The 27,965-nt window shown below is 45.4% G+C and overlaps 1 protein-coding gene across 1 annotated transcript in view; it reads left to right on the forward strand.

The window, feature by feature from the left end:
• Window positions 1-1,696: 1,696 nt before the first annotated feature.
• Window positions 1,697-27,965, forward strand: part of LOC111866249 (neurogenic protein big brain) — a gene marked incomplete at its 5' end in the record, with an annotated part of 86,276 nt that continues 60,007 nt past the window's right edge. The window contains one exon of the mRNA XM_023855029.1: window positions 1,697-1,823. Coding sequence (XP_023710797.1) covers window positions 1,697-1,823 — 127 coding nt within the window. The remainder of the gene's footprint in view (window positions 1,824-27,965) is intronic.

A 27,965-nucleotide genomic window follows, 5' to 3' on the forward strand; every position in this document is an offset into this window, starting at 1 on the left:
CCCGTGGTCACGCCGTTGCCAGCAGCTTAACACTCCACACCTGAACTCACAGCGTCATCTTCTCAGCCTCCCCCGCATAGCCCAACTCTCGATTAACTGTTCACTTGGAACTCCGGAACTCCACTGCCAATTCTCAAATGAACTCTTCTTTATAACCACTTTGCACGGACCGAATAGAAGACATCGTTCCCAAAACTTGCTCTGTTATTGCTTGCGTATTTTTTGCCGCGGAAACTTGTTTATCGAGCCATTGTTTAGGAATGGACGTCTCCTCTGGCTCCACTATTCCGTCTTCAGGTTTCGTGTCACCACCTGATGATCTTGCAGCTCGAAACATATAGTGGGATGAATGTAAAACATGCTGAGTATTAAATATTAAATATCGTTAATAAACTATTGTGTTTCTGGATATTGATCCATCGTCCTGCTTTTATTTAAAACACGTAACGTTTCGGAGACTGGATTCTGTCTCCTTCTTCAGATGGAATCTACTCAGTTGGGCGCTATCGATAGAGCTAGTAGGTTCTGAGATAGAGACTAACTCTCGATTGGGCGCAACTGAGTAGATTCCACCTGAAAACGGAGACAGAATCCAGTCTCGAAACGTTGTGTTTTAAATAATAATAATAATAATGATAATAAGAAGAAGAAGAAGAACAACAACAACAACAACAACAACAACAACAACAACAATAGAAAAGACGATGGATAATATCCAGAACACAATTTTATTAATATACCATCGTCACAAACTTTTACGTCTTATTTTATTATGTGTTTTATTATCAATTATTGAGTTGACGACTTTAAAGTATACCTTTAGTACATGATACACAGTAGGATGCAGAAAATGAAGATGTTCCCGTACTGGTGCGTGCTATCAGCCCCGTTCAGCCAACGAGATCGGCCGTCGGTACCTGATATTTCCCCCATCTACCAGAGGCATTGGAAACTATTTGGTCGGGAAATTGTTGCCTAATTTTGCCCAGAGGTCTCCTAGAGACATGAGGATTTTTTACGTGCCGAAAATCTACGACACGGGACCCATACGCAACGTAATACGAGTACATGAATATTTGCACGTGTCTCATAAACCGCTTTGGCGAATCCTGTTGTAATCCGACAATGGGCTCTTCCACTATTCGATATTGCGTTATCCCGAGTTTAAAGGGGAAGCACAATAGACCACTGAGGTCGCGGTGAAAGGGCCGAGAAGGCCCACCCCTTATACATTCATTCATTCATATCCCGAATTTCATCCAAACCAATCCCCAATAAGGCTGATTACATGTAGAGACATAAATACGACTTCCCAAATATCCCACCAGCCCTGTCACAGATGTTCGTTGAAATTCGATATGGGAGACTCGATAATTTGCATATCATTGTTTCTGCTCTTAACATAACGACGTTAGCAATTTTGTGCACTTCGTTATGGGTGTACGCTTTCCAGTCTTGTTTTTCCCTGTGTGCCTGACACAGTTCCAGTCTGCTGTTGGGTAGTACCACCAAATCACGGGAAGTGGCAGGATAAACACGCAGTCATCCAGATTTTCGAAGCGGCATGAAATTTCGAGCCAAAATATATAAGGGACTACACTAATTCGTAGTGTTAATAATGTTGCAAGATTTCACTTCGATATCACTGAAGATCTTGTTCTGTTTGTTTGTTAACCTTGGCGTCCTTTCTGCGCAGGCGCCCACGTGAACCCTGCTGTGACGGCCGCCATGGCCGTGACGCGGAACATCACTCCCCTAAGAGCGCTCATGTTCGTGACAGCACAGTGTGGGGGCGGGATTGCGGGGGCTGCTCTGCTTTACGGGTAAGTATCCAGCCCTGAGCCCCTGTCCGCAACTGCATGTTAAAGTTGTGACATGTCACCTTTACGTGACACATTAACCCATTGTTGTATGCTTAAAGTGGGTTTCCTTAATGTGTGTGTTTTCTTGCGCTCACAGACCACGTAGCTACAGCAAGTGTCTGATAGGTGGCGTGATCAGTTGTACGGCCTCGACGCCTAGCTTGGTAACACACCTTCTACAGTTATAACTCAGCCCGTGTGCGTGAGGCGATAACTTTTGCAGTCTGAAATGTGTCCGTTACTTTTATTGCTATATGTATAAGGGGACACGCGGTAGCGTGGTTGATTGAGGCACTATGCTACAAGCTGGAAGGTCGCGGGTTCGAGTCCCCATGAGGTGGATTTTTTTTTCAATTGACCTAATCCTTCCAGCCGCACTATGGCCCTGGGCTAGACTCAGCCTTTAAGAGAAATGGGTACCAGGAATCTTCCTGGGGGGGGGGGTAAAGGGCGGCCGGGCGTATAAGGCTGACAACCTCACCGCCATCTGTGAGCCTATTGTCTACAGAAAATTTGGGAGCCTCGACGTCTCATAACCGTATTGACATCCACGGCCTGTTAGAGGAATAGCTTTACCTCTTTTATTTATATATACGTATACAATTTTTGAAGAAGAGTACGTAAAATCAGAGGACATTTTCTTTTTTACGTGGAGACGTTTTGGATTTTGCAAATGGCGCACCCTGTTTTTACATAGTTCTCAGTGTAGAGACTGACTAATTCAGTGACATACTGTATTACAGATTATACAGTTCTGTTCACTTTCTCTCGGTCTGTGGTGAATTCACATCATGACAGTGGTCTCTGTAGACAGTGTCCGTCCGTTCCTCAAGCATGGTGGTCACTGCCCAAAGTAAGGCAGTGAAGAGAAGTAAAAAATAATTCAGAAAGAGCTGTGATGTTGTACGCCGAACGTGATCCAGCTGGTCACCATCCTTCGCGTCGTCCGTTTGAGATGTTGAGAACTACAAGAAATGTAGGTACTTGTAAAAGTCAGCGGCATGAGAAAGTGTCACACGAAGCAAATGCAGCAGCTGGTCTCTCTTCAGTAGCCGTTAGTCCCCCTGTTAGCTCCACGGATGTTGATCTTGGATCTGAAACAAGTCGTAGCGGTTTGTTTGCATCAACACAAATTCCGTCACACGAAACTTAATCAAGAATTACACGGTACAGGTTCAAGTCTTGCCAGTTGGTGCAACAAAATCTATATGCTAACGTTTCCCCCTCTGCTACATTGCTCTTTACTGATGAAGCACCATTAATAATCACTGAAATGTTGAGTTACACGTTCACTACTATTGGGCAACACAGAATCCGCGTCGTCACAGGTAAAACACAGTGGTCACTAAACGTTTGGTATGGAACTTTGGGAACAAATGCATTGATGGGACATTCAACAGAAGAAAGTATGCCCAATTTTTGATGGACACATTACCAGAAACACTGAAAGAAGTTACGGTCCAACTTCATGGTACCAGCACGACGGATGTTCAGTGCGTGTAGCAGGGGAAGTCCTTGATAACTGTTTTCTACGTCGATGGATAGCACGTAGCGGAAATATTTCATGGCCACCTCGTTCACCAGATCTCGCGCCAATAGATTTCTTCCTCTGGGGCAAGTTATAAAGCCAGGTCCAGACTTGTTGCGTATCTCCGTTGCGTATCAACCGATGCAACGCGACGAAACTTCTCCTCTCAAGAAGGCAACGAAGAAATGACGAGCTGAACCTCAGTTTCGAGCCAGATTTCAATAGCAATGACTACACCTAACCTGAAGGTATCAACGGCCGCGTGCATCTATCTTCGCTATGCTATAAAGGGAAGAAGAAAGAAATCACGGCGTTTGTGGATATCACCGATCTATGCCAGTGGGGATGCAACGCGTGCACGTCCAGACTGGCACCACTGCAACGCGTGTCGTCCCTTTGATGCGACGGGAAAGACCGCCAAGTGAGCGAACAGTCCGTTGCGTATCACCGTATCAAGATTTTGCAACGGAAGGATGATACGGGGTACCGTCCACACTGATGGAATACGGGGATACGCAACAAGTCTGGATCCGCTTAAGATATCGTCTACAGAGATGGACCTACCACACCGGGGAACATGACGTAACGCATGAATATAGCAAGCACTACTGTGAGCCTTCCGAGAACATTGTGTTCGTGCCAAGGGTTATCACTTCGAGCTTCCGTAGCAAAATTCTGTAAATTAAGCTTAACAATAAATCACAGTACGAGAAATCAACAGATTTCTGAGTTTTCATGTTTTGTCTTTTGTGATCTTGAATGACCGCGCACAGTACAGTTGGTCACTGTGTTCGCCTCTGCCGTCTCTACAGCGCTAGCTATGAAGAAGTTCAACATTGCAATTTACAGAAGCCGAGGTGACCTTGATATTTCCATAATGCCTCCACGTACAACAAATTTGTCCCCCTCATATTATGTGCTCTTTAGTACTGTAGGAAACGTTTTTTGCTACCGCCAAAAATAAGGGAGATATTTGAGGTGATAAAAGTTGTGGGCCCACTTTTTATTCCCGAAGGAGGCAGCTCCTGTCAGTTTGGACCATTGTGTGTGTGGCTGCGCTCGCAAAAGAGGTTTAGCTGCTCTCGTTGTCTCTGAGATGGCGTGAAACTATAAACGGCCTCGGCGCATCAACCGATAACACATGTTCTGTAATTACACGAGACTGTGTGCGTGTACGTTCACGCTTACGACGTGCGCTCCAAAGGGAAAACGTTGAGTGCTCGTGTTTCATTGTTGATCAGCCGTGATATGTTTTGAGCGATATTTGCCCGAACTGTTTTGATGCAGAGGAGAGAGACAGGACACACAAATGAGAAGGTGGATAATGAATACGGGTAGGGGGGAGGGAAGCAGAAGGCGACAGAGACACGGAAGTTTGTATAACAGATGTTGTGACTTCAGTAGCTCCGTTCTTATAGTGACAAGGCTACGGGTTCAACGACCGTGGAATTGAGGTTCGATTCCCAGCACTAGCAAGATATTACCTTCTTCGCAGACTGGCCCACCTAGAGTCCTGTATAATGGGTACCAGCGGCTCTTTCTTTCTGGGGAGAGCAACGGGGCATGAAGCTAACAGCTCTCATGTAGTGCAGAGGTTAAGAATGGTGGAGCTAACCTCCATTCCCCATACGTCTTCGTGGCTTGTTTCTTAGTTAATTAATTAAACGCGAACACACACAGTGTGTCCTCTGTAAACACCGTTTCCCTCTTCCGATAAGGACATTTGTTTCGTGTGTTGTGTTTTCGAGTTAAGCTCCAGCTAATTTCACATTGCTTCCTGCCGGCCGAGAAAACATGCCTGCTTATGGCATAGTCACATAACTCACTCTGTACCTAACCGTTTGGTGTGCGACTAGCTGACGGTTAGGAAAAAGGGTTTATGTATCTGTTTGCACAGCTACGAAGGAATGTGCGTCAGGCTTCCCCTTGACCAGAATTTGAGGGTGGCTCTCATTTCGATTTCCTTCGCGCATACTTTACCAGATGCAGACAGACCCAAGAGGATCTTATCAAGGGACGCCGACTTGCGAACAAGGCGCCACCGTGCGCATAGGATCTGAATGTATGAGGACACAAGACGTTAGTGTTTACCTCAGCGGTGGTGTCTCCGCTGCCTCTTGCACTGGATATCTGTTCGGTGAAAGAGTCACATTTTGCACTGCGTTTTGTTTCGTTTATACGCTTATTGTTTCCCACGGTGATATCATGTCAAATGATTTCCTTGTTATTTTACATCTGTAAATAAAATTCTTTGCGTATTGTGGCATGTAGATCCGTTGCTGGGCAACGACCACGAGATAAGCAAATATACAGCAGCCGTTACTGAATAACGGCTTTGCAAACATGTCCTCACGGCAGCAGTTGAGCTACGACAATTAGGAACGATGTTTTCTGTGTAGTCCGTACCGATGTGTTATAGACATAACTTAAGGCATAACCTGCGGCACATGCCTGCATTGACAGAAAACCTCTGTATACCTTGTATATATGTTAGTATAGCGCAGTGACAAAGGATGCACAGAGTCCACAGAGACCTCGATGCCGGGACAGCGCGGATATACTCGTGCCGAAACTACGGTGCAACAAACTTAGGGCCTACATAAGAAGACCGACCCCCTGCTCCGTCAAAGAGGAGGCCCCATTTCGGAATACGTACATGTTTAGGAGATAAAACTTAGGGCATGTATAAAAATACCGACCCTCTGTTCCGGTACAAGAAGGAGGAGGCTCCATTTCGAAACACGTACATGTTTAGGAGAGAACACAAATGTTGGTGTGCTGGCGAAACCAGCAGTAATTTGACGGACCGACCGAGAGTCGGTAGTGGGAGCAAGGAGTTAGTTGTGAAGCAGTCGCCAGCCAGTAAGGACTTGAGCGCGGAAGCAGAGGACATTGTTGGGGTTCGTCACCAGGCAACGACTGGTGAAGTATTAGTCAACCGAGAAGACTTTATGTGTGCTGTGGTTAGAGCGATCTTTGGGGTGTGTAACTCAGACTGTCGTAGTTATTTGCCATTACGAGTGTAAATGCCCACTAAATCCAGTTACCAAACCAACCCCCATATGAAGTCACTCATACACGTGGCAATAAAATACGTTGCGGATAAGAATCTATTGACTGAACTGCTGTCGTCACAGATATTACACTGCATATTTTCACAGGTCCAATACATGTTGCGAAGCTTATTGAACTGTTCTTCCATTTCTTTCTTGGTTGTTCTAGATCACCTTTTCCACAGGAATGTATTATTATGCTTGCCTTGGGAAACGTTCGTGTGACATCCTTACCAGACGTCTTTCAGTTTTTTTTTTTGGTACTCTCTATTTTCTTCAAGAATATTTTCTGTTTCAAGACGTCTCCGTGCGACCTCACTTGTCCTGGCCCTCATACAGCGCCTATCACCGATCTCAGGAACCTCATGGCAGGTGTTTCTAGCCGCTTCCTGTTTTGGCGTCTCGGCGTCCATGTTTCCCCCACATCGCAGCCGCACTCGAACGCAATTCATAATGCATTTTGGGTTGTATTCCCGGTCTCATGTCTTTTTGAACGTGTATCTTAATAGCTGCTTTTAGTTTGTTGTGTGTTCTGAGTATTCTTTTGCATGTCCATGTTCATTTCATATGTTATCCGATGTTCCCAGATGTCTGAAGACGTTACTGTTCTACAGGCCTGGTTTTTAGTGAAAGCTTTTCAAATACAAGTTGCGGATTTTTTGAGCTTTATGCTTTGGTATGTGCTTCAATCGTTCAGCCTTCTTTATAGGCCTGGAAACACTTAAAAAGAGTTGTTGACGGAACGCTTTTCACGGGGCTGTGTGGCTGTGTAAAGTTGCGAATTGTAGGGCCTTTAAAAACACCACCCCACACCCACCAGAAACCGGAAGTTCGTCATGTGAGCGAGCAGCTGTCTTCCCGTAGCTACAGCTGTCCACGGGCGCACCAAGTGCATCCTGCAACCTGCGACCGTGCAGATGTGCAGTGTCTGTACGGGTGTTGCATCTCCCAGCTCACTAACGGATGCACTAACAGCAAATGTACTTCATTTTGGGACCGTTAACGTGGGAGGTAGAACTGGTTATAAAACTTGACGAATGGTATTCGACTCCCAGTAGAGGCAGAAGTCTGTGACTATTAGTGGGGTGTCCAGATCTGCTGTAGTGTCCACCGAACCTCATGTCCAGGGGGAACCGAGTGTTTCTTCGCGGGGATTAATGGACCGGAGCTTGAAGCTGGTCACTCTTCTCCATATCATGTCTAGATTACAAATGTCTGGAGGTTTACCTCCATTCTAACCTGCTAGTTCATTAAATTATGGTCAAGGGCAGGGACAAATTCCCATGAACTTCAACTTTGATGTCCATAGAAGTTCTTCAAAAATGCATCGTAAAAATGTGGAGAAGTTATAAACTATATAGACCCATCAACTTGCGTGTTAGTAGTATCTTTGTTCCTTTAGCATTAACCCTTTGAAGACCGAATGTCTTCTAAATACTATATAAATATTCAACTCGTACCTCACAGGAAACACATTATTTTTTCCTACAAAGACACAGCCGGTTAATGCTATTTAGCGACATAATAGCTGTTTGGTGTGAGAACCATAACGGAACACACAAATACACTCTGTGGGCAGATTGCAGAGTTTTAGTATGTTAAAGCAGCTGGTATAACAGTAACCACTGGACTTGGCCGCGCCATAGCTCAAGCGGTTAGACGCTGGCTTCCCACCGCGGCAGCCCGGGTTCCATCCCGGGTCTGGTAAAGTGGGATTTGTGGTGGACAAAGTGGCGCTGGGGCAGGTTTTCTCCGAGTACTTCCGTTTCCCATGCCAATCTTCATTCCACCAACTGCTCCACAATCACCCTCACCTATCATCTGGGGCTGGTACAATAGGCCAGAAGTGGCCGCAGCACAAGAGACTTAGTCCCACCCCACTAGCAATAAAAAAAAACACTGGACTTCAAAGGATTAGGTTACCCTGCGTTTTTTCACACAGCGTAATTATCTGTTCCATATGCTTCTCACAGTAAGCAGCAGTTATTTCCCTAAACAGCATTAACAGGTTGGTCTTTCTAATGGAGACGCAGCATTTTCTATGCGGTAGGGGCTGAATGTTGAAGTATCATTTCTGTGAATTTCCTGCTTGAAAGGGTTAATGAAATAGGCCTGCAGCGAAAAAGAAAAAAAAAAAGGAGGGGTTTATAAAGTCTGCGGTCGTCTGGCTTGTGACATTATATAGTTTTATGGGTGGATATCGACGTTTCGGAGGAACATGCTTCTATTTTCATGGTCGAATAGAAGCCAGATAAAAAGCCAAGTGGCTCAAGTTGCCGTTTGCTTCATCTGGTTTCTTAATTTGCTTACTCTTCTACCTTGAAGGTGGAAGTTGCATATTCTTCCGAAACTCCTGTATCCGCCCATAAACTACAAGGTATATCAACCTAGAAGAATACAAACATCACTGCAGACCTACCGGGGAGCTTCCCGGTCCGAATTCCAGCCAAGACACCGACTCTTCTAGTCGAGGATTTTCATGGCTTTCTTCAGTTCCTCCAGGCTGACGCCGGGGTATTGACTCGAATAGGCCACGACCGCTTTCTTCCTATCGTGTAATTAAGTACTGACAGCAGTGTCAGGTAAGCAGCAACGAGGAGCAAATGCAGATGACCCCAGGTGACTCGCCAGGAAGAGGCCTACACACAGGCCCATGAAGATAAACCCTTTCAGCTCTGATTCTGATGCATTTCTAGCATTGCGGCTTTTCGTCAGTTAATTAAACGGGGGTGGGGCACTGTGCTACAAGTCGGAAAGTCTGGGGTTCGATTCCCAATGCCATTGGTTTTTTTAAATTTACCCAATCCTTCCAGTCGCACTATTGCCCTGGGGTCGACTCAGCCTCTAACAGAAATGAGTACCAGGTATCTCCCAAGAGGTAAAGGGCGGCCGGAGCTTAGGGCTGACAACCTCACCGCCATCTGTGAGCCGATTGTCTAGAAAATATGGGAGTTTCGACGTCTCACAACCCTATAGGCCTCCACGGCCTGTTACAGGGAAAGCTTTACCACTTTTACTATTATTATTAAGCAGTAAATTAAAAGGTGACAGAATTTGTAACGGGATTGCGAGTTTGAGGTCTCAAATGGGGAGGGGAGAGGTGTGTACAACAAATTTAGAAAGTTGATTGGCTGGACTCTATATTGCCTTTGCCGCATGATAACTTGTGGAGAGTCAGAGAGAGTAACATTTTTATAACATCAGAATCCTATCCTCGGCAGAGGCGCTAGATTGTTCTCCGTTTCACAGCGCCAAGATCGGCTCCGGCGCCTTCCCAGACTGGGTGTCCTGTGGGTATTGGCGTCTCTTTCTCCTGGGGTAAAGAGGTCGAGGCGGGAAGCTGATCATTCGCCGTCAAGTGCCTAGGTTAGGAATGCATTTACTTACCCATACGTGTTTATGACGTGATTCTTAATTAATTAAGATCCGAGACAACTTTACCCGCTTTACCTTATCTCCTAGTCCGTGATCACCTCAAACGCCCCTAACTAGTTTTATCTGCCGTCATTTCAGAGGCCCTGAATTTGAGAGACGTTCGGGAGGGCAAGCTTTGCGTGCATTGCCCCTTTGATGCCTTCCTCTCGCCTCATGTGGCAACACGAATTCGAGGGACCGTGGGAACACGACTGTGGAGTCGCCAGCTTCATGGCCCACAAGTTCCGTCTGCGTGTGTCTCCCTGCCAGATACATGTACTCTGCCCAAAACATCTATGTGCAACTGGTAGTTCCAAACCGGGGGGCCGTGAAACCATAAGGAGATTCAACTTCTTATATCAAATATTGTACTTACCCCTTTAAAGACTGAGTCAGAGTCAGAGTCACTTTACGACTGGCTGATTACCGCCATTCAGTTCTTGGCGACAAGCCCTTTGAGACCCACGGCCAGTATTTTTGTAAACTGAACACTTGCGGTTATAGTCCTTATGTATCATCCTCTCTGACGAGAGGATGCGTCTGTCATTTACAATTTCTGCTGGCCCTCGCCACCGCAGTCATTCTCGGGCCCGAGTCCCGCGGAACTCACGACCATATTTTACAGTCTTAGATTCGATACTCCCCCAACATGGAGGGCCAGGTACTCTTATTTATATCCCAGAGGAACAGGGTGGTCCAGCTATACTCCATGCAATGGGTTCCCTTTTCATCCCCTCCTACGACTCGCACGGCTGTGGTGGAGGTATTCGAACCCGCTTCCTCTCAGGAAACACGTTAAATCTTCAATACAAAGCCCAGCTGGTTAATGCTGTTTAGGGAAACAGACGCTGCTTGTCGTGGGAATATTACGGAACACAGAAATGCAGTCTGTTGGCAGAGTGTAAAGTTCTAGTATGTTGAAACAAGTGGCACACATACGAATAGTAACTCTCATCAGATTGTCTAGAAAATTTGGGAGTCTCGAGGTACCACAAACCTATGAGCCTCCACGGCCTGTTACAGGGATAGCTATACTATTTTCCCATTCGTTGGAAACGTTGGTACCTATCTAACAAACTACACGGCGTCACATTCCAGAACACCGTAATATTAGGATAGCTAATGTGTGTAGGTTCTGAGCGCTCGTGAGCAAAGCGAGAGCGCGTTCCTAAGAATGACAAGGGTCCAGATGATCCCCATTCAGCAGAGTAATTCGTTTCCTTCCATGGAACCCATTCATCGTGTTCAGTGTTACAGGTCTCAGTCATGGACAAGTTGAATCCAGTCTGCATCTGCAAACCGTAATTGGTTAGGATCTTTTTTTTTTTCAGCATTATACTCTGATCTGTGAACGGAGTTCATGGAGGTAGACCTAGGCCCACTGGGGCTGTAGTGCTAAGGAAAAAGAAATACTCTGATCTATAGTTACGCCTTGGAAACACTTTTTTCCTTCATATTTCACGATAACAATTTCTCATCTCCCCCACGGCGGGCTATGAGTGTGATTTGTGCAGTGTCGGCTTCCCTATTGCCATGCGGTGCGTCTCTGAGGGTGCAGCACACATCGGCAGGCAGGCTCAGCAAAGGCTCCGTAAGCATTTTGCTTCCTGTCGTGTGTTGACTGTAAACCGCCACTGTGGTATAGTGGTCAGAGTTACTGGCTACAGATCCAGAGTTCCGGGTTCGATTCCCGGCGCTACCAGATTTTCTGAGAGATAGTGGGTCTGGAAGGCGGTCCACTCAGCCTCGTGATGATAATTGAGGAGATATTTCAAGGAAATAGCGGCTCCGGTCTAGAAAACCGAAATTAACGGCCGTGGGGACTCGTTGCCATGACCATGTGACACCCTCTATCCGTAAAAGTTGGCCCTAACTTCGCCTACAAGCGGTGGTCGCTCGGTCGGTATAGTTCGCTTGCGGACTTTGTTGCGGAGTTTGTTTTGTTTTGTCGTATGTTGAATGTGGAGTTTGGTCGTCCTGTGATTCACCTGAGGACCAGGTGCAACTCTCCAGCGCCCTCTTCTTGAACACTCTCAATCCATGTTCGTTCCTTCATGCGAGAGACCAGGTTTCGTACTCGTGCAAAACAGCGCATACAATTAAATTAAAAAAAAAGAGGTGGAGTTGTCTCTGCGTTTAATTAGTTAAGCGCTGTGCTATGAAGACGTATGGGGGAGTGGACATGTATCTCCACCTTTCTTGGCCTCGGCACTAGATGGACATGAGTGGTCAGCGTCACGCCCCTGTCGCTTGACCCATAGGGAAAGAGCCCCCGGTACCCATTGGATAGGAAGCTGGGTGGGCCCTAGAGTCTGGACGATGTGGACTGACGGGAATCTATCCCGGGCCGCCCAGCCTGTAGCCCGTCGCTATACCGACTTACCCCTCCTGACTCCTGCAATGGAAGTTATAGGGCACACCAAGCATCTGTCCCCTTCCTCCATCGTAGATTAAAATCAAAATTGAAACGAAGGATATATAGTAAAAATTAATGCAGAAAATATTAAATGAATATCTCATGGATGCTCTAGAGCCAAAACAAAAGAAGACTGCAACGGTTTTGTATGCAGATTTTTTTTCTGTTGCTCTCTTCGAGGAGCACTTCGAGGTAGCGCCACTGAATGCGGGCTAGATAGGAAAGCCGTGTAGTCTTTTCTGAATTCCTGAACCGGTGGTTAGGAAGAAAGCGACTGTATGTCGGATACAACAGATGCCCCTGCTAGCACGGATCGAAGTTCAGCTACGGTCAAGGAGGGATTTGCTCTGCAGCTGACTACAGAGCGTGCTCAGGGATAAGTGCTTCTGGTGACATCGACTTGTAAACGCTTGATGACTGATGTAATGCGAGAAGGGAATGGCTTGTGACACTTTGTGCATGAGTGGTATCAAGGCTTACGTATTCCGCTAATATAAAGTTTTATCGGAGTTTGACGACGCTTTCAGACGCTACAGGGACTTGATTCGAGCCTGTGATTCTTCTTCTGAAACAAAACATCCAGAAATATAGCCCTCGTGTTGTGAAATTTACTCGCTTTCTTGACGAAAGGATTGTTTAAGGATCCTTCTGTAAGCAGTATTGCGACGTGTCAACGCGTTGCCAGGCAACAGCTCGATAAACGCCCCGCGATACGCGCATGCAACAGTAGGACGAATGTTTACGTATATAAAGAAAGCAATGTAACGGTAAGATGAAAGCAGTTTCCATTTACCATTATAATTAATTAGGTAAAAGGAAAAAGTAAAACTATGCCTGTACACAACACACAGCACATAGGAAACATCTAACCATAAGCCATACAACCTCAAGCTGACATCTCCCATCTTCGGGATGAATTAACAAGGAGGAGCTTAACATTTTACATCAAATGTTTTAAATTTTTAAAAAGTTTTTAAATATTTAAATATTTTAACATTGGCGTTTTAACTTGAGGGCAGTTTCGGATGGAAGGTGAGAATTGATATTGCACTCTATCCTAGCAAGTGTTGTGCTTTTACACGTCGACATATTGTAGCAGTGTCCACACAACAAACATAACTGTGAACATCTTAAACAACGACAGTGTTTTCATAATTGTAGTAAGTGCCTCTGATGATGGTTGTGTCAAACCGAAACATGTAAGGCAGAAGTGATAAAGAAGTGACCTACAAATTGTTACACTCGACGGACCTTCTATTAACTTTATGTTATAATTTTTAAGTTTTCAGACAGCAGACGAGAAGACAGAAGGCAAGCTTCCTCGAATTTAGTCTGCTCTTAATTTCCTCTTGAACCACATTTCGATTTGTTCCCAAATATCTGAACATTGCCACATTTTCAAAGAATCCATTAGCTGTGAAGAAAGCAGTGTTCTGGGATTTGGCACCGTGTATATGTGGTGTTAACCGACGTTTCGGAGGAACGTATCGCCTCCATCTTCAGGGTAGAAGAAAAAATATATAAGAAATCTGCAAGCAAAGAGACCGTGNACGGTGCCAAATCCCAGAAAACTGCTTTCTTCATAGTCACCGCCGGAAAGCCTCAAATCTTACAATCCATTAGCTGTCTTTATGTTATGATTTTCCCCTGCATTTTGCTGACGAGACATCAACACATACATATTTTGCGCTGCGTTTATTTAGCTGTAGGCTAGATTTTTACTAGCTTCTGTGGAAACGTCAGCATGGATACATATGATTGGATAACCGCGAGATAGCGGGATAATATTAAAATAGGGCCTTGAAAACTTGTTTCTGGATTAATAACTTGTAGTCATATGGTCAGTAAAGGGATCCGTGGTATGGGCGTTCTGAACCTTGGGGGGTGTCTCCATTGTAGAGTGCACTAAGTAAGCAGGTACCGGGGTTAGAGGGAATCAGTGCAACTCTAAGTTACTTAACGGCAGGAGAATCGAATTTGCCTCTACAAGATGACGTATAGCAGTATGTTTCCCCTTTCCCCGCCAGGCGTCTCTCGATTTGCGAAATGCGAGACCGGAGGGCATATAAACCACTTTTACTTGAATTGTTGTACCAGCTGTTTCTAAGGTTGAGACAGTTCGGCGAAGTTACTGTAACTAAACCAACTCTGCCAGTTGTGTGGCGAAGGAAAGGGATTTTTTTAAATTAAAAGCAAAGAAGAAGAAAAGAAAGACTGCATTTGGAAAGAGAGACGCAGTAATAACGCCGAGACCAAGCAGATGGCATGGCGGAGAGACTATGCATTTCGTCCTGAAGAGGGATGGAAATGGCTACCCAGGGTTAGGAAGCCAGGCGCCCGAGATTAATATAGGCTCCCTGGGGACTGGCCACTGCTTATTGTAGAAGGAATTGCCTCTAATTCGTTTCTACACGTATCATTGCTGGCAATGAAAGATACTGCGTTTTAAGACGTTAGAAATGGCTGACTCAGAATGAAGCGTTGTGAACCAAAATAGAATTCTACCCGTGTCTACCCCCATCTCATGCCCCGGTACCCGGGCATCTTACGGTTTAACGCCTATCTTTTAAGCCAGATACAGTTGGAATTGCTCAGTCGATAAAGAGCAGCTGCTACAGTCTATACAACCGGGTTTCGATCTCCGGCAGAGAAAGAGGGATTTCTCTGTTCGCCATCGCGTCCAGACTAACCTATGTCCAGTCTCCTATCCAGCGATTACGGAGCATAAAGTGGCTGGAGCGTCAAGCTTACCTCCATGTAGTGTTGAGATTAATACGTGAACGTAAATCTCCACTGTCCCACATGTTTCTACGATGTTGAGCTTAACTAAGTACAGGGATTACTTTATCTTCCATTCTAAGCTGGATCGGAACTTCGTTTTAAAGTACTCGTACGACGCGTTGAGAGTTCAACAGGAAATCTCGTCATTTGTCATATAAGTTTTCGTGCTCTTAACTTCCCCTGCTGTCCTACATGCTATCGAATGTTGCGTCGAAGCCGACGCTTAACGCCATCTCCCACGAATAAAAATGATCAGTCGTAAACAGTTTCCTTCATGTAGTTACAGTACACGTCATATATCCATGTCGAAGAGATTGTCAATACTTACATAATAGACACGATACACATGAAAGAGAACTCGCTCCTTTGTTACTCACTGCATATCATGTAACGTGTTAAAAAGCTCGATAGTTTGTTGCTACAGTAACTCAAAATGGCGTAATTTCAGAGATATCATGTCACCTTACATTGTTTTTATGTGAATTTAGAACACAGAACCGAAGTACCGCTAAATTATCTACTCCTTAAGGCTAGGGCCACACGAGCGCACAAAATGCGTCCGTTGTAACGAACGTCGTGACGTCCGTTGTAGAAATAAACAAGAGAGGTGAATGCTACCCTTTCTTCTGGCTCCATTGCAGACAAAAAAACTACGCACCGCATTCTGCAACTGTGTGGTGTCCTCAGCAACGTCCGTCATAAAGTACGTTCGTTGCAACGGACCTACTTCGTGCGCTCGTGTGGCCCCAGCCTAACATTTGTATAATTTTGTTGTCATTGAATGCAGCTATGGAAAATTCAAAGGTCGTTCTGCACACGTCGGGAATTTGTTACCGTTGGCAACGCTGGACCGAGTGACAAGATGGCTTCCTGTACAACCTTTACTCTTCTCATGTTTCTTGTGTTGCTGTGGAGGGAGAACATCTTGGAGTTTCTGCTCGTGTTGCACCGTCGAGTGACACTTTCTATCGGATTGTTAGCCAGTCTGAAGGAGCAGGAAGTGTGTGTCATGAAAGTGCGAAATAACACATCTGTTGGTACGGAAGAAGGTGTCAGTGCAGCACGGGAGGCAAGGAGAATGAGCACAAGGAAATATGTGTGACGTTTAGCGCAACGGATTGTAGTGCAAACGGGCTCTGCATGGAAAATGAACCGTGTTGACATATCGTTGTTTCCGTACAAAATGGAACTGAGTCAGCCATTGTAGGAAGATTGAATGGCGTAGAAATTAAGCGATGGTGCGACGGAGCACGTAGCGCTACTGGACAACACTCCGGGTTGCTTGAATATCACGTGGGTCTCAAATAAAGCACATTTCCACTTGTCTTGATAACAACTTTTAATCCGTTGTATACGACACCATATTGGTATTCAGTCGAGCGTTGCCAACAGCAACAAACAAAATTTCACAAGTATATAGAACGACCTGTGAATGTTTCATGCAACTGCGTGCAAGAACGAAGAAGTTGTACAAATTGTAATGCTTGAGATTGACACCGCACCTTCGAATTTCGCCTCTTTAGTGATTTGGGTTACTGTCCGCCACCTGAATTTGCTTCTGGAATCTTGATCAAGGTGATAGTAGGGAGCCGGGAACATGAGACACTCAGGTTTAACTTACATGGGCAGAAATCGATTCTCGGCGAACGATGTAGGGGTTCGGATTAAATTTTGAACGGTTATTTATTGAAGAACTCGTTAATATTGTGGACTGTTTATTAAACTAAATTGTACTATCATCGGCGAACTACGGGGCACCAAACACGCCCGAAACATTCCGAGCTGTGTCTTCCAGTGACTTCAGTAGAGACGCTGCCTGGTCACTCCGACGTCACAGATAGCGCCAACCCCTCACATATGGTTTTTATTACGTCTCAGGGTGTGTGAGCTTGGAACCCTTGGTCAGGAAACGAATGGTTCCCCATTATTTTCAAACAGTCGACTCGCTGTCGCCGTCAAACTCAGAATTCCCGAAGAACTGTGTTTTGCAAATGTATAACACTGCAATACAGTGTTATGATATCTCGCCTTCTTCGTTATTTACGTAAAGCAATTTGAATTTCGATCAAGTAAAAATAAATAAGTAAATATTAATTAATTACTTCCATCTGATATCAAGACAGCACGGAAGATTGGCACCGAGATCATAAGAGCGCCCTACCGACTACAGCAGGTTTCCAGCGAGGATGACAGCTACGAATAGAACTAGGGAAAGTCGCTGTAGCCACAGAACGACCGGTTAATGCACACCAGAGTCGCACTGGTTTCGATTTCTCTCACTAATCGATTTCGTTAAGAGTCTTCCTGAAATGTTAGGCTTTGCATTTCCCTCATATAAGCCCTCTTAACCTTCGGAATCACAGTTCTTCATACGTCCAAAATGGCCAAATTTAGTGAGTCGATAGCTCAGTAGAATGTTTCTGCTATATGCAGTTCTGTTTATGCCCACATCCATTGTCCGAAGTTGGCCTTTTGTGTTGCAATAAAGTAGTTTTAAGAGCGTTGCCAAGTTTCTGTACGCGGTGTCAACAATATTCAAACTTAAAATCTACATGTTTATTAAGTCATCTGACGCGCGGGAAAGCAACAACAGTTGTTGGCCTTACGGATTTGAAGTGTGGGCTTTTGCATCTGGGCCACGGGAGTTGAATCTTCCTTTCCGTTTTCTGATTCGCACATTTTGTTCTCGGGCGAATTGTATACTAATTGAAATGACCTGTCAGAGGCAGAGTTATGTTACGACCTAATAGAGTTAGAGTTACTTTACGACAAGGGGCCGCGCCATAGCTCAAGCGGTTAGTCGCTGGTTTCCCACCGCGGCGGCCCGGGTTCGATCCCGTGTCTGGTCAAGTGGGATTTGTGGTGGACAAGGTGGCGCTGGGGCATGTTTTCTCCGAGTACTTCGGTTTCCCCTGCCAATCTTCATTCCACCAATTGCTCCACAATCACCCTCACCTATCATCTGGGGCTGGTACAATAGGCCAGAAGTGGCCGCAGTACAAGGGACCTAGTTCCACCCCACAAGCAATAAAAAAATAATACTATACGACATGCGATTTACTGCCAATGAGTTTGCCGTGGCACCAAATCTCCTTGAGACTCACGACCACAGTTTTTATTTCAACTGAAATCTTGCGTGAATAGTAATGTCCTCTCTAACGAGAGGATTAGTTTGTCTGTTACGAATAGGCTTCGCCTTTGTCAGGTTTTTACGTATCGTACATTACCGACGGTTAGTCTAGTAAATTTATACTGGTCCTCGACAGCACAGTCGTTCTTGGTTTCAGGCCCCTTTGGGACGTATGACCATATTTTTGTTCTTCCCTCAATTTCATGTGTTTTGAAATGGGATCTCCTCTTCGGCGAGAGGAGGGGTCACGTACTGTCGAATGAGGAGTGACTCTGCTCTCACTCTTTCACTCCTTTACTGATGGTCATCCTAATTGGCTCTGCATATAATATTTCGGCACGGACGGCGTAGAAAACAAGTTTCATTATTGCTGTATTTTGTTGTTGCTGTGGAAACATGCGTGTTTGCAGAGCCATCTATTAGTAATGGCTGTTGTATAGTTGCTTATTTCGCTGTCGTTGCCTAGCAATGGGTCTGCACACTATATTATAGTAACCACTGGGCTTGAAATGGTTAAACGTACGCTGGGATCCAAAATGGCCGTACAGGATATCCCTCTTCCTCCGTGAGGTTGACTGCTCAAGCTTTGACGTGCTCCCAGAGATGTTTCAGAAGGACAGTAGTGAGGCTTGTGCCCTGTACGGTTGCTGCTAGCTTCAGCATGCAGACTGAAGGGAAGTGCGGGTCTTGAGGTGGTTTCAGAGCGAAGGTCAGTGCGTCGAAGTTATGCTGTTGTACCATGGGAACGTGACTATTTGAAGGGGGCATTCGTGAACACTTTCTGTAAACAGCTGGACGTTACGTTTTGTGTCACAAGTTGGTAACATTTTAATAGGTTATGTGGGAAAATTGTGAACGCAGTTGTGGCATTGTTGCATGGGAAAATATGACGCTCTTTGGAGAGGTATCCGTTTCTCCGCCTTCAGTCAACATACCCTCCGCCTTTATACGCTACGTTATGTTGCTTTTGGTTTTCGGGTTGGTTTCCCACGGGAGAGATGTAACGTTTAGTGATTGCAGCGAGGGTGTGAGAGATCCGAGACAGCCCAGCCAGTATAGTGATCAATCTATAGACTGAACGACCGAAGGATCAAGGTTCGATTCTCAGCAAGGGAAAGGGAGTTCTCTTTTGTCCGCAACGTCCAGGCAGGCTGCGGTGCATCTACCAAATGGGTACCGGAGGCCCTTTACGCGAAGGAAAAGCGGCCGGAGCATGAAGCTAACCTTTCACCTTTGTCTAGTGCGGAAGTTAAAAGGAGTGATGATGTACTTCCACTCGTCCATACATCTTCGTCTGGATGGTGTATAACTGAGCGCGGGGACAACCTTACCTTTATGAGGTTGGGGGCATTTAAGCTGTCAGAATTGTCAGCCGAATCTGGCAGATTTCAGTATCTGGTCTCGAAGTTCGTGGAATCACCCGAGGTCGGTAACGAGATTGCGTAGCGTATGGCTTCTTTCCGCAATCTGAAATATTGTGACGTGTTTAAAGTGTGACTATAGACGGGGTTTGGATCGATAGCTCGATTTATTGAACTCTTTGATACAGCTCGTGACTACATATTACAGTTCATTTTTACACACACAAATGTCCAGATGGGGACTCATGGCCAATTAGTTATTACCAGGGCCCGGATTTTGATGTCCTGAAAATATTTAAAAAATGACCGAAAAAATCAAAAAAAAAATTACCTAAAGGAGAAAAGAAAAAACACTTCGCTTCCATGTTGTTCACATTTCAGAAACATATGAAGAAAAATTCCCTAAAATTGCCAATAATGACAAGAAATACCCTTAAAAGTTCAAAAATTTACCAAAAAATTACCCCCAAAATGAAAAAAATTACATTAAACCTAAAAATGTCAAAAAAATGACAAAAATTACCTATAAAATTTACATTTCTGTAACCAGCAGCTCATATCCAAGATTTATATATTTAAAAGCATCGCATAGGATACAAGGAAAAAAAGATGACATGTCATCAAAATCCGGGCCCTGGTTATTACTGTGTGACAGTTACGGTCTTGTTTCTGTTGGGCGCCATCTGTGACAAGTGGACGGGTCTGTCTTTTGTCATTATGACGCCAACAATTACACTAAGTATTGTTAAATCTAGCACATCTCGTGTAAGCAGAGCCCACTGTTGCATTAGTTCGATGAGCCGGCCGATCTTGGATCGTAATGCAGAGAAAGAGATTGCATACTTCTGGGTTGTAGTGTCGTGTAGTTCGGAGTGAGACCAGCGGTTCGGAGTAACAGGCCCGGTCAATCTTCAGGGACGAAGACAAGAAACCAACAGATGCAGGTGAAAGGCTTCCTGGAAAATGGCGTATTGGAGATTAGTAAGCAGAATCGTTGACAACCTTCTTTTGTTCTTGTATTACTTATTCTTCGACTTTAAGATGGAGGACATATGTTCCTCCGAAACTTTAGCTGTATCCAAACTACACGACCGTATAACCCAGAAGACCGTGCTGTTTATAGTCACTGCCGTGAAAACCTAGAAGCCATTGTCGGTTTGGGAGACACGAAAACTACAGGTTACCACGGGATGACGGAGGCAGTTGTGGGCGCAGAATTTGTCTGCATGAGATGTCGGTTTATCGCCATCAACACTAGGGCAGTTCACTGATACTGCGTGTGTGTGTCAGCACAGGGCAGCTTGGTTCGTTACATCTGTGATCCTGTCTTCGTTTCAAAGCAGTTCAGTTCGGGTAATCTTGGGGCGGTGCTGAAGAATGTACCGCAGCTGCGCTTGCTACCTGTGGGGACCCACTTGCCCGCGTGCAACAAGGCCATATAGGATTCCCCTGCTTCTGTTCCGCGTCCAGACCGGTGATGGAACTGGGAATGCTCAATCGGTATGACTGGACACCCGAGAAATCAGTAGTTGATTACCGACAGGAGCAAGATATTGTCCATTTCTAAACAGTCGCAAATGGGTAACGGTGATATTTCTCCGGGGGTAAAGCGGCCTGGGCATGAAACTGATCACACAATTCAACCTATGAAGAAAGCAGTCTTCTGGGATTTGGCACCGTGTATATGTGGTGTTAACCGACGTTTCGGATGAACATATCGCCTCCATCTTCAGGGTAGAAGAAAAAATATAAGAAATCTGCAAAGCGAAGAGACCGTGAGAACCGGTAAAAGCAGTCTCCGAAACGTCGGTTAACACCACATATACACGGTGCCAAATCCCAGAAGACTGCTTTCTTCATAGTCACCGCCGTGAAAGCCTCAAATCTTACATAATTCAACCTATGTTCGGGGACATTGTTCTGGCTCCCACTGCTGTTCTGTGGGGCTTCCCCTCGCTATGGGTACAGTAGGTGGGGTGATGATCTTGGCCCAAACTTTTGAATAACTCTGTAGCATCTTCCCTTCGGGTTTCCGACTACAATATTGCATGCAGTTCTCATGTCTCCCCCCCACCCCGCGGAAGCTCACTGATCTCCCGCCTCATCGTCTTTCATTTATTAACTGAATAATGATTGGTGAGGCGGAAATACAATGCATATCTAGGGCTTGTTTCTACTGCTCGTGCGCAGTCTGAATGATCGAGCATGGTACATCTCGAGGGAACACGCGTCTCAGTTATTGGCAGCTAGTGCTGTGCCCGTTGATAATTCACATAAGCTTTGGTACTATTAACTTCCCACCTCTCTCCCCCAACTCCTTTCCAGTCCTGCATGTTATCGAGTGATACGTCGAGGCTGACGTCTAAAGCTACTTCCCACGAATAGCATGCAGAAGTCGCGCATAAACCGTCTCCTCTGTATAGAATTCTACATATAACGTACTCACACCAAAACACTAGGTACAAGGCGCCACATTTCGAATGTTTAATGTAGCAGCCATTTTTGTATCGAATCGTGAGCCATTAGTACTTATATGCTTTTAGGTAGCTTAGTATGTCTAGTATGAGAATTAATACTTCTTAATGCTCTCAAGTAAAAGTTGTCCCTGTGCTTAACTAATTAAGCAGTACGCCATGAAGGCGTATGGGGGAGTGGATGAATAGATCCAAATTTTCTTGACCTCGGCTATAGTTGGAGGCGAGTGTTCGGCTTCACGCCCCGGCCGCTTTACCCCCAGGGAAAGAGTCCCCGGTACCCATTGGATAGGAGGCTGGGTGGGCCCCAGATCCGGTCTGGACGACGTGGAGAAGATTCTTGCCCCCACCGTGACTCGAACTCTGACCCCTCAGTTGTCCAGCCCCTAGCTACTCGCTATACCGACTGCGCTATCCTGGCTCCGTTCTCAAGTACAGCACATACTCAAACATTTATTAAAACCAAAAAGTTGTAAGGGAGGGGGTCTGAGAGGGGGTAGTCCAGTTTCGGAGAAGGGTTGTTCCTCATTTCGGATGTAACATAATTTTTTTTAAGAGCTGTAATTCTTAAAATAGAATTATAACAGTGAAAGAGCAAGAGAAACAGGCCTACTGTACGTACAGAGGTCTTATTTTTTTATAAATAAGGAACGGTCATATTTGAAAAATGTTAATTACATGAATATGTGAAACATAATCAAATATTTTTCGTCAGAAATTAACGTCAAGTTATGTTCTTATACAAAGGAAATATTTTGAGGCACGATTCAAATTCGACTGCTTACCGAGTTCAGTACTCGCACCAGTACGTCTTTCAGGGAACCAATGTTCTTGTCTGTTATAGCCTGCACTCCATTTCTCATGGAGTCTCTGCTCCACTCGTTTCTTGCCTTATCAGTCGCCCAGGAAGGAATAAGACACCGAGACTATACAAAATGAGGTTCCAAATTCCGGGTGCTTACCTGAACATGGCAGCATAACGGGGAATCGAAGCTTTTGAAAGCGATAAGAATACGCAATGCGAATGCTATAAGTTCATATAAACAGCGTGCAAGATAGAACTCACTCAGGCTCTGTAAGCGAAAATATTGCATCAGAAATGTCAGAAACACATGCACTGACGGTAAGGCAAGGCGCAGTCTGCCGCTGGTGAGAAGTTGGTCGGACAGGGAAGTGCAAGGTCCTGTGGCCACCACCGCAGTGCTGCACACACTTCCTAAGGGACCGCGCTGTCCGAAATATGGCGACTTTACTCTACTCACATGATAGACATGATATACTGAAGCAACAGACTGCTTGCTCGTTCATGACCACTACGTAACATGCTCATACAGCGTCTGAACGCTCGACAATTCGTTCCTATGGTAGTCGGAAGTTGCATGATGATAATCTCGCGGTTACAGCACGTGTTTATGCATATAGAAGGGTGTGTGTGTGTGTGTTTGTGTCTGTAGCATGTTACGAAACGTCGCAGCGCTGTTAGTATTCTCGCCTCATATTCAGGCATAGATTTTGGTGCTGTTTGACCTTTCCACGCAGCTGCTGGGATAGTATTAAACGTCTCTGAGAGTGAGCCATATCTTGAGTATATATGCTTAGTCCTGTGTGTTCAAGCATTACCGATATGGTGCTTCTGGCTCCCCTCTGCTGTAACGGAAATGGTGTCCAGTAGCTTTTTAACGGCGGCACGCGGTAGCTAAGCTGGTTGAGGTGCGACTGTGATACTAGCCGAAAGTTCGCGGTTTCGATTCCCGATGAGGGTATTGGATTTTTTCAATTGACCTAAGCCTTCCAGCCGTGCTATAACCCTGGGGTCGACTCAGCATCTAACAGAAATTAGTACCAAGAATCTTCCTGGAGGGTAAAGGGCGGCCGGCGCATAAGGCTGATAACCTCATCGCCATCTGTGAGCCGATTGTCTAGATAATATGGGCGCCTCGACGTCTCCCAATCCTATAGGCCTCTTCGGCCTCTTACAGGGACAGCTTTACGTTTTCTCCCTTGCAGAAGACGTAACATGATCACGTGATGCTGATGTTTTAAGAACAGGGTAGAGAAGAAGGGAAGAGAAAAGCCGCGTTCGTGTAACGAGATCACCCTTCTGGTGATTGTGATTGCTGTGATATGTTCGGAACGGACTCTAGTAACGTGACCTTCAGAGATACATTCTTTTAAAGGCAGTTATTTCACGACGCTCTTAGTTGCGTCCACTGATATGATGATTACTGGATTTGGAGCAGTCGGTGTGTCGATAGTTGGCAGGGGAAACCGACGTACTCGGAGAACACCCGCCCCAATGACACTTTGTCCTTCACACATTCCACACGGCCTGACCTGGGATTGAACCCGGGCCGCCGCCTTGGAAAGCCGACGACTAACCGCCTCTCGAAGGTGTAAAGATGATTTAGACACACAATATGAGGAAGGGAAATGCATGGACGCGACACAGAATTGAAGTTTCAAAGAAAGAATCCTGGCGGAGTGTGATGGTAGCTGAGGCCGCTCTTGCACGCAGCGCGCCATGTTGCTCTGCGAACTGTATCTTCACCTGGCGCTCACCAGTAACACGTGGTTTCCAGTGCGCGGCAGGTAAGCAGGCCGTCGTGTAGTGGTGAATCGCGGAGTGCAGAACTTTTTGCAACTGCAGTGCACAGACGTGTACATCGCACGTGACCCGTCGCCAATTCAACATCCACACGGAGCAGATCCTTTCTTGAGAAACCAATGGTTACACAGCTAGTAAAAGAATACTCTGTATGATCGTATACGCCATCTTGAACAAGATGAATCCAGTCCACAGCGCCCTATTCTCTTTGTTCACTCTCCATTTCAGTATCCTCCCGTCTACATTAAGGTGTTCCAGAGGATTTCGCTCCTTGAGTTTTACGTATACATTTCTTTTCCATGTATGTAATATGCCCCCTCCTTCTCATCTACTTTTAATCGATCATTGCAAATAATATTGCCCATCACAGTGACCGCGCAGTCTAGGGCGTTAACTGTCTTCGCCTGCTCCAAATACTGGGATCATGGGTTCGAATCCCACACAAAGCATGAATGTCTGTATGCGTTTAGACTGTATTTGTGCTGTTCTGTATGCAGGTACGTGCTGATCCCCCGTTTGAGATCTCCTACTGACTGAAGAAGCGGCCAAGGGCTAACAAAGTCTTTAGAGCAATAGATAGATGGCTAGATAAATAGATTAATATTAGACAAGCAACACGAATAGTGAAAGCTCCTTATTATGTACTTGTAATTCATATTTGATTCATGTTAGTTGTTCCCTCAGGGCCAAATATTCCCCTCAGCTCCCTGTTCTCAACCCCCACCCCATGTTCCTCTCTTAATGTGAGAAGAATCAGGATAGGGAGGGTCCTGGCTGAGATTCGAAGCAAGCACCTCCCGCTGAATACGAGTCTACAGCGTTACCTTTACGCCATCTCGGTAGTGTAGTTGTGCAGTGGACTCAGGTGACACAGGATAGGCTCAAGTGGCGGGTTTTGTGAGCGTGGCCCGTGAGTAGGTTTCATAAAAGCCCGGAAATGACTTTTCTCTGCACCATGGGAGTGGCCTCAGCGGTCCCCTGTTCTGTAGGTACCAGCTTCATGAAAAATTCACCTCTGCATGAATAATTNCTGCATAAATAAGTAAATACAGTTTGGCAAACGCGCTCCGTTGATCTATCCGAGAGACAAGACCAAACTCTAGTGCATTCATCTCTCCAGGCAGTTGCCAGTATTATATTTCGACTGGGCAGGACCACATCCTTCAGCACCATTTGTAATTGGTCATTCATTTGTCATCTTCCCCATTCGGCCACCGACTTCGTTGTAAAATAAAACACAACAAGAAATTGTGAGAAGTACTGATCGCCTACTTTCCTTTCACTACAAATTGAACGTTGGCCTCGGCACTGACTGCATAGAAAACGCCGAGTGCAGCAGTTCTTCTATTGTTGTGTATTCGTTGCAATGGGAACGTGTTTACCGAGCCGTTGCCAACAACTGTCGTGTCTTCAGGCTCCATAATTACGGCTTTCAAGCGTCATGTCACATTGCTTCCTTCTTAAGACTCTTCAGCAATTTGAGAGGCGGTAATGTTGGTATTACTGGTGGGAGGGATTTATGAAGTACGCGGTTGAGATAGGCTTAGGTGCCTTGATGTAAGCCTCCGTACCAAGTTCTGTAAAGATTGCGCCAGGCATTCAAAAGTTGTATAGGGTGAGGGATACATACTCTTAGAGACAGTAATGTGATCACATAAAGACTTAATTCATTTTTCAATGAAGGAAATAGGCTGAAACTATTGAGTTTGTTAATTTTATGCAATTAGTAACTTCTCGATAAGGAGCCATCTATGGTCATAAGATTTTGCAAAAATCTAGGACGTTAACAACAAAGAACATTTTTCTCTTTGACTCTTTCACAATGATGAACCATATGGTGAGTTAAAGACGTTTAAGAGTTTGCTGTTGCTTACTGTAGAGAACCACATCACACGCCTGGATTTAAGGCTGTGTGTATCCAAGTCAGACAAGACGACTGTGATGATGCGACAGCTGGCAATCCGGATTTTGTTGTCAGTAGATGCGATATGCATAGAAACCATGACATAAACTGTTGTTGCAGTACAGATTCGGTCGAGACCACTGGTGTCCCCCCCCCCTTCTTGAAGATTCAGTTTCGTATAGTCCCTTCCGGCCTATTCATGCGTCAGTCTTTTCATGCAAGGAGAACGTTTGTCAGTGGACAATATCGCATCTCTGCTTGTCTTCTCTCTTTGCTTTTCAGGTAGCTGGCTGCACAATGAGGCGTTGCGTAGGAGATGTATGTTCGTATGTATACAATGGCGGACAGTTCCAACAATGAACTGTGCCAACTCGACAGAAGAAAATGCAGAAGCCGTGGATTTTAACCGGATGCCTTTGCGGAATTGTTCCTATTGTTATTTTACTAGTGAGCAGTGAACTTGGTACAAGTATTGCATGTCCTCTTTGTGTAACTTATGCGCTTCGTAAGGCTTTCTGTCTTTCAGATGTAGACATGGCGAGACGCGCATACCGGATTCCTGAGTAGCGTGATCTTGGCTGCATGAAAACCGTTCATCTCTCCAGTTTTCCTTGAACAGCCTAAGCAGTTTGATGTTTCTAATGGAGTCACAGTGTGTTTTCTTGGGTGTAGGAACTGATTATATAAATACGTAGCTGAACTGCCCAATTTGTAGGTCGACATTAATTCATGAAATCAAACACTCGCGGTTCCTGCCTCAAGCCACTACTTCTAACCACCCTAAAGCCCTCACTTTCGCACTGCCCTTATCGGAAGGGCGAACGGGCGAGGACTAGGAACCTTTTAACAAACTACGCCCTCCCCCCACCACAGCAATAAAGTATCTGTTACTTTTCTTAGGGCTTTTCACTTTCACCTATTCTTCTACTATACTTCCAACATTTCTCAGTCTTGCAGAGGGCTGAGAATGCGTGGAGTTTTTCCACACGCCCTCACAGTGCGATAAGCAGAATTAATGGTGTTTATTTTGAGGCGTGTTAGCACGCCACGCATTCATACCAGCGACACTAGATGAACAGGAGGGTTCAGCTGCACACTCCGACTGTCTTTTCCCGCGTTAATGCGTAGCTGCCAGTGTTTGATATGCTGAGCCGAGTAGTGACGTGGCTTGCAGCTACATCGACTGAGCTGCCGCGGCCCAAACACACGTGAAGATAATGAATGTTTAATTGCCTTACGTAATGGTTTGATGAGCCGGTTCGTTAAGCATTTAGCGATAATGAACTGCAGATAAATTATGGCACTTAGCAGTCCAACTTAATTTGTATGACAGCATCTCACTTCGCTTTCAGGCCGCTGGGCCTCGCCAGTTTTGGGAGCCTTACTCTGAAACCACTGCCTCGCGAATGTGAGCCTTATTTTGAAGCCACGGGGTCTC

This window comes from Cryptotermes secundus, unplaced genomic scaffold (assembly GCF_002891405.2).
Source record: "Cryptotermes secundus unplaced genomic scaffold, Csec_1.0 scaffold1183, whole genome shotgun sequence".
Classification (NCBI taxonomy): Eukaryota; Metazoa; Arthropoda; class Insecta; order Blattodea; family Kalotermitidae; genus Cryptotermes; species Cryptotermes secundus.